Raw genomic sequence first — 12,121 nt, forward strand, 5'->3', positions numbered from 1 at the left:
CACACACACACACACACACACACACACACACACACACACACACACACACACACACACACACACACACACACACACACACACACACACACACACACACACACACACACACACACACACACACACACACACAAATTAATTATAGCATGTTACACTGCAGGAAACGGCTTGAAGTGGGATGTTACTACACAAAAACAAGTTTCAATTGAACTGAATAAAAATAAAAAAGTATCATCAAAGAATCACTATATACAGTATGTTCTTGATTACAGAGATTTATATTTTTTCCTTTTTTCTCCTTTTCTTCTTGTGGTTGGTATGACAACAGTCAGAGTTGCCACAATCACTCCAGTATCAGCTGCGTGTGACCCTGTTTGACTCGGGTCACCAGCACTTCTTCGGCCGCACATGGAAGAGCGGCTCACACTCTCTCAGTGGCACATCAGGTCAGAGCAGTCGAGTGCTTTTCAATGAGGTAGGGTGACTCATTTCACACTGAATGATGATATTTAATGTTATTTCATGATGCAAAACCTTTTCATGCTTAACAAAGGGTGCTATTTATTCTGAAGTCGTCTTATCTTCTTGCCCTATTCCATGTATAGAGGTGACCTCTTTAAAGTAACAGCTCAGAATGAACACATTAATTGTAGAATTACAGTAGCTTGAGCTGTGCATCTGTACAATAAATCTGTTTTAGACTTGGTTTCCAGTATGCTGCTTAGGCCCCTGTCTAGCTTTTGTCCAGTGTCAATCTGGTTGTCTTATTCTGTAGAGGAAATATTTTCAGAATCAAGGGCCAGTAAGTCTGGGGCTCAACAAAAAGTGCACTTGCGATACCTCTCGTAGGAAAAACAAATGGATTTGCTACGGTCGCTCTGTCACGTCCAGTGTAGACAGCTTCTAGCTGTTGCGGCACGATGCGACGCGTCAACGGTAGCGTTCGGTGTAGACACAGTGTTAGTTCCTGAATGAACCAGGAAAACCATGTTTTTGAACAAATAATTTGAGGGAATGACTCACTACTAACGACACTTGTCGTCACTTACTGGTTTCGATGTAACCTGCATTCAAATTTGTTTATTGAGCCTTGTTTAGCTGGTTAGGTGTACCAAAGTTCCTTTAGGAATGGTCATTTCACTCTGCGGCCATCTTTAAAATGCCTCTCAGGCTGCTATTTCAGTCATGCAAGTACAGCTTTTATCTCTTAGTTTCAATGGGGAAACATCAAGTTCTTCAGAGCTGTTCACCAAGCTTGCGATTACATTTAATTTTTGAAATCACCAATGAAATCTGACAACAAATGTCAAAAATTTTTTGTTTCTAAACGCTCAAATCATGACAAACAACTGCATTTTTCAGGCTGGACCAGCCAATGCACATGTGCAGTCATGAGGCCAATTTACACTGCACCAACAGACGGCAACAGACACTTCATCATGTTTTTGTTGGATCAGTCGGAGTCTGTTGGCATCTGTCAGAGCTTGTTTTCGACAAATGAATTGGGGTTTGAATGTCTGGGAAGTGTCGTTCTGTAATCTGGTGACTGTCAGCGTTGGTCTGCCTCTGTCGGACGCCTACACGCGTCTCATAACACTGACTTTCTACAGCAATTGAAGTTTCTAAAGGCAGCTCTAGTGACGTGATGATTTTACAAATTTGATACATTTTTATTTAGAACGCGAGACTAATTCCGCCATATTGTGCTTCAGACTTTCTCCCATTCATAATAATATGAGTGCACCAACTTTATAAATTCTTTGGGTGTACTTACACCCCCAACCCCCAGACTTTACATTATGTCTTTGAGGCAATGCATTTAAAAAACAACAAACATTTTTTAGTCTTTTGCAGTAATGATAGCAGTCATACTGACCCGTGGTGCACATTTATGAACAGGCTCTTTGTCACAGCTCAACTTCTAAGTTGTGCTGAAACTCTCAGGTTTGAGAGTGCTGGCAGTGCACAGCACACTCAAACCAAACCCAGCAGAGTTTATTGGAGATGATGGACGTGTTCTGGCCTCTCTCAGCAAGCACAATAAAGGCCCATCTGAAGCTGTGAATTTACTGTCCAGCTGTCCAGAAGACCACATGCACACACACACTTCTGTCTGCATGCCTGGCACCACTGTAATTCACTTACATCTTCCATTATGGGCTCTTAGATCCACCGAGTGGAAATAAAAGTTCTTGAAAATGTCCACTCTGAGTCACAGATCATGGAGAGCATGGTTAATGTCTGCAGCATGCACCATTTCCAGCAACCCACTGTGCCTTTGTGTTTTATTACATGTTGCTATTTCTCCCCAAACAGCTGTGTGGCTCTGCATATTGAATTGAAAATTGTCTCCCTCTTGCCTTCCTGTCAACCATTTGGATTTTTTTTTTGTTATGCAATCACTGGTTCACGATTGCATTGCCCTGTTTTTGGCACAGCTGCTAGTGGCAAGCAAATGGAGAAAATTTGCCCACCACAAAACTGGAATATTTTTATTAACAACAAGGATAAATTCAGTTTTCCCACTCTTTTTTTAATGTATGAACTTTAATGACTTTTCATTTTTGATTAGCTAGATAAGCATTATAAAAATCAGACCAATTTGCTAATAAATCATTCAGACCATAGGCCTGTTTCATTAATCCGGTTTCAGTGTCTACACAGGTAAGAATGAAATAAGTTTGAGCAAACTCTGTTTTTTCGAGCTCAAGAAGGTGGATTGGTTTTTCATGGTGTTCATCACCATGGTAACTTACGCTACATCGCAAACCCAAACTGGACCAATCAGCTGTGAGCAAAGTGACATATCTGATGCAATAAAGCCACTGGCGCTCCCCCTGTATCTCTCACTCCAAATTAAAGCAGTTTCTAGTGATAAAAGTTTGGAGACATATTTTTTGCCAATTATTTATATTATATAGATGATAATTATGTATACTTCATATAATATATTCACAATGATTAAATGAATGGACAATTAATGTTAAACATTGCATTTAAATTAATATAAATATACATAATAATATTGAACTATTTATCAATGAATTCTTATTTTAATCCGTATATCAATCAGAACTGTTTTCAAAAATGATAATACTAATAAATATTACTTGACCACAAAAGTTGCATATTAGAATGATTTCTGAAGGATCATGTGACCCTGGAGTTATGGCTTCTGATCATTTTGCTTTGCTTTAATGCATTACCTCTGCTTGGCCGAAAACCAAAACGGAAAATGCTTTTCATTTTTTTATTATTATTATTTTTTATTAAATTTAACAATTGTAATGATCCTGAAAAAACAAACAAGCCAATACCCCCCCCCCCCCCCCCCACACACACTTTTATTGAAAGTAACACTAAAATGGGAAAGACAATATATATTAATTTTACATATCAATATATTATTCTTTATTCAGTTCTATGCAACAGAATCAGATTTAACAGATTTATTTTTTGACCAATTATCCAAATAATGTATAGTCCCACAAAGCTGTTATTATCAGAGCATATGAGCAGAGGGTAGCGGGGAGCGTGTCAGTGAACGAAAGGGTAGCGTCATTTTACCAGCGTTGCCCAGCTTGTCTGCGCGTTATTGGAGCAGACTTTGCTTTTCCGATGAGCATGAGTGGTTCATGAGTGGAGCGTTCACATGGGCCATGAGCAACTGATCCGAGTGCACGTGCATAGAGCGCAATATTGAGCGGAGCGTCACATAACGCAGTGATAATGGCTATACGAGAGTGAAACCTGAGCAAAATGCCATTTTTGCCTGATAATTTTCGGCAGCCAAATTTTCAGTGCATTCCTATTTACCACATAGGATCTGGGGAGAAATGTTTTCAGAAAAAACGGACGAGGTTTAAGTTATTAAGTTATTAAAATTTGCAGAAGTCATGACCAATGTTTTCTTTAGTAAACAGTATGTCTTTGTTTTGAATCACGTGCTTCACATACATAAGCATTATTATTATTTTGTCTTGAGCCATTTATTATGTTGTAGATCCTCATAAAAATACCTGAGGAACTACAATCCATAAAGATACCTACAGTAATTATTTACCGGTACTTCCCAAAGTCAAATGCTTGGTGAGAGTTAATTTTTGATCTCGCTTGTACCCCAATGTTATTCACTAATTAGTCTGGCTAATTCATTTTCTGCTGTCTAACACCGAGCGAGAGGTTCTTGTTTATGGAATTGTGATGTGCTAATTTCCACCGTTGTCAGTGTTGAAGCCGAATAAAACGACTGCTCTTCTGTGAAACCCCAGGAGCAGCAGCAGCACAGAAGAGGGACTGCGAGATCACATAAGGTCTGTCAGACATGATGGATCTGTTTTAATATACGCCGCAGAGAAAGACTCCAAACAGGGGGAGTGATTATAGAGGAATGAAGATAGAATTAAAGCGTGGCTCTCCCTCTGGCCCGACTCTAATGGAGGGGTGCTATGACAAAACCCATGTTTGTGTGGAGACGTATAGGAATCGATAGATCTAATTTGATCAGTGACCTTGAATTTGAGGGACGAACATTTGAATGCCTGTGTTGATTTAAGTGAAAAGGAAGCTATTTGTTGGATTAATGATACTTATTGATGAGATGATACTTGGCTTCTTAAAGGAGCCCTAAAGTCCCAATTTTGTTGTACAGCTAATCATATGTTTCTCTTCTAAGGATGTTGAAGTGTCACACCTGCCTTATATTTTTATAAATCACAATTTGTGTCTGAGGAACATGATTTATTCATGGTGGCTGCCATAAAGCTCATTGTCCTGTAGGGGGCAGTGCTGTCACACAGTAGAGTTGAAGTGTGGTTGGCAGACTTTTTCCATTCACTCCCCATGTGTGATGTTAACCTGTCTCTCCTCACTGGCTGTATGATGGGCAAAGTACAAAACGGCAGTGTCAATAGGGAGCCGTGTTATCTATAGAGCCATAGCAGATATGTTCAGGTCATATTTCACCCCCAGATAAAAAGAAAAAAACAAAACAAGAAATTACATTTTGCATGAACAAAATGAAGCCTGTTATGAAGGGCCATTAAGATCTCGCCTTGTGATATTAGTTTCAGGACAATTAAACAATCTTTTACATCCAAATTCTCATTACTGAAATGCAGTGAATTATTTAATTAATCTAATTCTCATTACTGGGAATGTGGAAAAAAAGATCATGCTTATTACTTTGTGGATACAGTTATAATGTTTATTTATTCTTAAAAAAAAAAAAAAAATATTACCACAAATCAAAAGGAAAGAATAAGAAATACATAAAAAATTAGGCCTGTTTTTATGACCTTTTAAGATTTTTATTTATTTGTTTGTTTTTACATGACAATTGAGGACATTTGACTTTATTCATAGGTGTATGTGTGTATATATATATATATTGTTTTTACACACACACACACACACACACACACACACACACACACACACACACACACACACACACACACACACACACACACACACACACACACACACACACACACACACACTAATACAACCGTTCTTTCTGGTTCTCGAATCTGATTGGCTGAGAGCCTTTTCCAGCTGTGCTATATTTCCCCAGTATCAGCACTGGAACCGTCTCACCGTTTGTATCACTCCGCTTGCGGTGACTGTCCTGGCAGTCGAGCAAATCCACAAATTTTTTACAAATGCTACTTGTTGTGTCATGAAATGTAGTTTTAAAGTCCCCCTGTGGTGAAAATCAAGTTTTAATGTTGTTTATATATGTCTAGTGGTGTTTTTAATATTCTTTAAGACAAACCATATGCCAATTCACAAGTCAACACCATTGCTGCTGAGTATTTTCTGAGAATCTTTTAAAACTGCGGTAAACCAAAAGACAGTCTCAAAAACGAGGTTTGAAATTGCTGGTGTTTCTGACGTCACAAACTACCTTGTAACCAATCACGACAGCTTTAGCATATCATTAACAGTGAACTAGCAGGAGAGTCTCAAGAGATGCCAGGTTATCCCGGTATATTTTTCTGTAAATATGAAAAATTGGGTAGATATAGCAATATAGTGGGTATATGATGTATATTACGATGTTATGTTGAACTATATGCCTTTCTTCACTGCTGTTCTGAGTTGTTCAAAGCGATGATTGTTAGAAGGCAGCTTTCCTGACTCTGAGATGGCGAACAGGAACATGGTTTGTGTAAGATGAGAAACACATTATAAGCTGTCTGATAACATAGTCAAGCAAAAGGCTAATCATTTTAATTACCATTACGTGTCAGACATGGTTAAGAGCGATACCATTGTGCAGCGTTTACCTCAGTAAGTTGGCTGAGTGAATCTGTGAGCTAGCGTGAGTGGGGGCGGAGCTAATTAGCATATTCATGAATTGACTACAGGGACTTTAAGAGTTTTTAAATCGAGAATATAGTTATTTAGACCTCAAATATGGTACTACTCGTATAAACACAGCACCGATTTTACAATTTGTTTAGAATCTTTCACAGATGTGAGCTCCAGGCCGTTCAACGCTCATGTACCCGCAGAGAACAGCGTCATTTTGGCCAGTCCTTCGGGAATTTGCCTCTGGCTCTTACGTAGATAGTGCAGTGGTGAAACCTGATATATAATTCATTTTGTGTATATCAAACAGGCAATCTTTGGACTTATTAATCTGTTACTTGTTCCAGAGCAAATAGATTTTAGAGATCGAGTTAAGTGGAAAATTAAGTTACATAACTTTATATTTAGGCTATGTTTAACTTAAATCCTGTAGGGCCTACTAGAGCGCTGCTTTTGCATGTTTGACTGAATTGTTTGCTCGTGTTTGTTTTTATTGTCTTTTATAAAGGCTATTGTTGTTGTTAATGTGCCTTATTTGGTATGAAGCATGGGTCCTGGGATTTTGACTTCGACAGTGACAGTTACATTATTACACCATTAGATGGCAGCAAAGACTGTCTTTGTGAGTGACTGGTTGTAAACAAGAAAGTTGTTTTAGCTCTGTCATGGGGAATCTTTTAAAAGGTCAAAGATATCGCTTTCCTCAGTGGACATTCAAACTGAATTTTTATAATGGATATAAATATTATGGACATCAACCTGAAGAATGATTGTTATATCAGATTCAGGTAATACTCGTTTAGTCTCTCTCTCTCTCTCTCTCTCTCTCTCTCTCTCTCTCTCTCTCTCTCTCTCTCTCTCTCTCTCTCTCTCTCTCTCTCTCTCTCTCTCTCTCTCTCTCTCTCTCTCTCATAATACCATATTACTGTCTCTACATAATACAATAATCTTCAATGAAGCACCTCAACGTTCTTTCGCTGCTAGTTCTAAAGTGACGTTTTAGAATTAGTAACGGAGGCTTGGGCTCAACTGTCAAACTGAGATTTGAATCGGTGGCAGAAGGAAATTGTTCTCACGTGTGCCGTTGAATGCAATATCATATATCGATAATTATTCTCAGCTTTTGTTAGCTTTCTGAGTAGGTGTTTCTAGTCTAGGTCGCACAAAGGTTAAAAGCTTAATTCACACCTAATTGATCTTAGAAGCCGTTGACATATCTGTCCACCCAATTAGCACAACATTTTATGACATGCGACTGGACTCTGTAGAGAACTTTTAGCTCTTATTAGTGCTTATTTAGTTTGCTATGCCCACAGTCTGTACTCTAAATTAGAAATCCTTTATGGATAGCCAAGAGTTCATTAAATTCTGTAATTAGTTGAGGGAGAAAAGTGTTATTAAATGCACTGTGATGTAGCGTTCGGGGACGTCCATTCATTCCTCTGGGTCGGTTTGATTTTCATCCACGAGAGCCTCTCGGTAAACGCGCTGCCAGCGCCGTGCCAGGTGCTTCATCTCTTATTCAACTTTCACAGCGTTCAATAGGCTGGACCATAAGGTCTACGGATCTCCCTCTTTTAGTGTGATTCATATTCTCAGCCTCTAAGAGCCTTGTGGATGTTTCAATACCCCTTTTAACTCTTCCCCCCAATCTGACACAAGCCTAGAGATTCATTTCAATTATATATGTGGCTCACCAGCCGTCCAGGAAATGATCAATATTTCAGCTCATGGAGAAGCAAACATCCCTGAGAGCAGCCGGTCCTTAAAGGCACTCACACCCTTCAGAAGAACAGGGCAGCTCTTGACTAAGAGGAGGGTGTCACAGTTATGTTCAGTTAGTTTGTTTTAATCAGTCACATCACATGTGTTCCTTTGTTTGATTTTTCCCGCCAGTCATCAGTTGTCATGGACACTCATCTAATCATTGCACCTGTTCGTTATTTTAGTCATTTTATGTACTTTTGTCATTTATTTTTTATATTTCTATACAGCTTTAATCATTTTTTTATTTAAATTGGTTTTAGTATTTCAACTTCATATTAAACTGATTTTATTTCAATTCGTTGCTTGGACAACATTTCTTATTTTTCATCTGATATATGTTTTTTATTTGAACTTATTTAATCTTTACTTCTATTTAAAAACACTATTCTTAATACTATTAGTTTTAGTTAAAATTATTACTAATGTTATTCAACCGTATTGTTAACTAATTTAGTTTTTAGTGGTTTTATGCTAAGTGACTTATATGGGTTAGAAAGTGTAAATTTGTAAACAAATTCACTAGACAGACGCTTCAACTGTCACATTTTGTCACCCTTTTCATCAGTGTTTTGCTCACATTTTTCAGATGACATGCATTAGGCAGACACCTTTGACTGTTGTGATGCATCTCGCTGTGTTTTTAGTCCTGCATGCTGTGAGCGCTCAGTCTTTAAGATGTTGTGTAAAGGTCAAAAAAGTAAAACTTTTAAAAAGCTTCTCAATACGCCTGCATTCTGTTCCATTCTTTTGTGTTAGCCGTTGTTGAGTTCAAAAACATTGATTTAGCTGATTTTGAATGGACTGAATGTGTACATTTAACTAAGCATTGGAAATCAAACCCTTGACCTTGGCATTGTTATCGCCATTCTCATTTCTTGTTGAAAAAGAGTGAATTTGTGCTGAGATACAGAGGGAAAGGTGCGAAGGTACCCATCAAATGAGAGGTGGCGAATGAAAAAGATGTCTTTGAAGAGAATGAATGTGATGAAGAGAGAGAACAGAGGGCGAGAAGAAACGCTTTGTCTCCGCAGTGTGTGGTGTGAAAATAATTCTGCAATCAGCGCTCCCCATGGCTTCATCTGCTGCACTCCTCTCCATTCCTTCTCTTTTTAACGTCTCCACTCCTCTTCTTTATTCTCATCTGCTCTGTCTACTCAGACTCTCAAAGACACAAGAGCAGCCGGTGTCTTTGTTAGTGCATTGTTCTCTCTTTTGAGTTTAAGAACTGTTCTTAAATAGTGAGGTTTTTTTTAGATGATAGCACATGCAGGGAGTTTTTAGCAGTGTGACATTATGGATTTAACGGATCTATATATGACTGACTGCTGCATGAGCGTGCAGCCGTACACTGTAATGACTCATTTTAGCAGCCGCCCGTACGTCACTTAAATCGCGTGCGTGTTACAGTATTTTCACAGGAACATACATGATGTTGATATATATTCACTCAGGTGAATGAATGCAAAGAACAATTGTGTTTTATACTTAAATGTCATTAGGAGAATATAGAAAGTTATCTTTTCATCAGCCAGTAGTAGGCTATTTCAAATGGGTAGAACTGTTATGCTTGTGCTTTAGCACAATAATGATTGAGATATAGTAAGGATTAATGAAAATTTGGTCGATATTTACTCAATATTTGGGATATTTTAACCACTTTTATGATCCTTACATTGTTCAATTTTGGTGTTTTAGAGTTAGAGAAAACTCCATTCTGTATTCCCTTTCATTTATTATATTGAAAACTGTGGCAAATGCACATAGGTTCTCAACCAGGAGCCTTCAGCAAACTTCCAAGGGGGCCTCAAAATGATTTAAAATGCGACCAAACAAGCATTAAACTAAACCAAAACAATTACACTTTTTATTTATTTATTGCATCCTTGCTAAAAGTAATAAAATAGTGTAGTGAATAGTTTTCTATTTGTGCTAACCTCTAAAATAATTTATGGAATAGAAATTGAGTAAAAAAATATTTTTAATTTTTCCAGTGAGTACCGGAAAAAATGGAAAAGTCATGGGGCCGAATATTGTTGTGGACATTAGGGGGCCGTAGGGTCAAAAAGGACCACTGAGAACCACTAGCAGTTGATGCATGTTATGCTTTAATATGGTCTTCTTCACTATTATTTCCAGTCCTCTCTGTACTATGACGACTAAGAAGAATGTGCAGTTAATGCGAAACGAGTCTGTTTAACACCCAATCAACAATAAAGCAAGTGATGTGAAAAAAAAAAAAAAAAAAAAAAAACATTGCTCAGAATAATCAACAGCTTTGGATGTCACACTGACAGCTTTGTTGATTATGATGGGAAAAATCTAATTTTATTGTTGATGTAGAATTTCTAATAGTGGTTGACCAATATAGATTTTTTTTTGCTTATGCTTATATCTTAAAGAGCAGGGTGGTTCTTGGCCAATTTGTTTAACAGTTCTGTCTAATAACGTATTAGAGAGGACTGTTAAACCGAGACGATAAACTATAATGAAGATGGAGAATTGGAGTACTGTGTGAAAGGCGCTGGCATTCTCAGCGGCAGCCAAAGAGAAAAACTCTTCGGCTGATGCCGATATTAAAAAAAATTCTAATATCAGCCGATATATCGGCTATGTACCTATCAGGGCATACATTTCTTAGTTAGATGCCAGATCCGGATTTGCTTTAAGTGTTGTAAGAGAATGAATATCTTGTAGAGAGATTGATTGATTAAAGGATTAGTTCACTTTCAAAAAAATGTTTCCTGATAATTTACTCACCCCATGTCATCCAGGATATCCATGTCTTTCTTTCTTCAGTCGAAAAGAAATTAAGGTTTTTGAGGAAAACATTCCAGGATTTTTCTCACTTTAATGGACTTCAATGGCAACCAAATATTCCAATATTCAAAGGAAGGTTCATATGTCCGTCTCAATGCAGCTTCAAATGCTCGACACAATCCCAGTTGAGAAATAAGGGTCTTATCCAGCGAAACGATCGTTTTTTTTTCACAAAAAACAATTATATATATTTTTTTAACCACAAATGCCCGTCGTGTACTATCTCTGAGATGCGCCACGCATTGTGTCATCACATTGGAAAGGTCATGCGTCACGTCATCTATCTAAGTTATTTGTCTGTGTACTTCAGTTCAAAAAGGTAGGGAAGGGCGAAAAACTCCATCTCATTTTCTCCTCCAACTTCAAAATCGTCCGAAATCTTTGTTTTAATTTATGTTTACAAAAAAAAAATTTGTGACCTTTCCAAAGTGATGACGTAATATGTGGCGCATCTCATAGATGGTACAAGACAGGCATTTGTGGTTTAAAAGTACATATCTTTTTTTAGAAAATGACAGATTGTTTCGCTAGATAAGACTCTTATTTCTCGACTGGGATTGTGTCGAGCATTTTAACCCTCTGGAGTCTAAGGTGTTTTTGGGGTCCTTGAGATGTTTTGACATGACCTGATATTTGTATTTTTTTCAGTTGCTTATAAACATATTAATGGCAAAGGTGTAATTACACTCTATTTAGCACGAACATGGCTATCATAATATGTGAGCAACATGTATGTACATGTTTGCATTTTTGAGAGAATATTATTTATGCGTGGTTATTCAAAAAACTCAAACTTAAATGTTCTGATATAAGACCACAAACGACCAACTTCACATATTCCCACAATACTTTTGACTAATGGATCTTGTCGGCTAGAGTATTTACTTCAAAATGATCTGAAAATCATCCGGGCTAATCGTTCACATTAAACAATAGATTGATTTAAATTTTGTAAGACACTTTTTGTTTGGAAAGGCAATATGCAGGGGGGACGTGAATGATCCAACAAGGTCATGAATAATGTCCTCATTCACACCTGGAGACAAAGAAGACCTGCTAATGCTGCATACTAATGAGCCTTACACTGAGTGTGTCACTGAGCCACACAGAATGCAAAGAATGCAAAGACAACACACACACACACACACATATATATATATATACATACACACACACACACACACACACATCTACAGAATTGGTTCAGAGTTGGAAACGTCTTGAA

General features: G+C 37.7%; 1 protein-coding gene across 4 annotated transcripts in view; it reads left to right on the forward strand.

Moving 5' to 3' along the window:
• The window catches only part of nphp4 (nephronophthisis 4), a 151,896-nt gene that overhangs the window by 1,896 nt on the left and 137,879 nt on the right, over nt 1-12,121 (forward strand). For all 4 annotated transcript variants that reach the window (XR_013800428.1, XR_013800429.1, XM_079637271.1 and 1 more), the window contains exon 2: nt 326-472. Coding sequence is in view for 2 of the 4 variants with exons in the window: in XM_079637271.1 (XP_079493397.1) it covers nt 326-472 (147 nt within the window). In the remaining 2 variants the exon portion in view is untranslated. The remainder of the gene's footprint in view (nt 1-325; nt 473-12,121) is intronic.

Source organism: Phoxinus phoxinus (genome assembly GCF_949152265.1).
Source record: "Phoxinus phoxinus genome assembly, chromosome: 15".
Taxonomy (NCBI): Eukaryota; Metazoa; Chordata; class Actinopteri; order Cypriniformes; family Leuciscidae; genus Phoxinus; species Phoxinus phoxinus.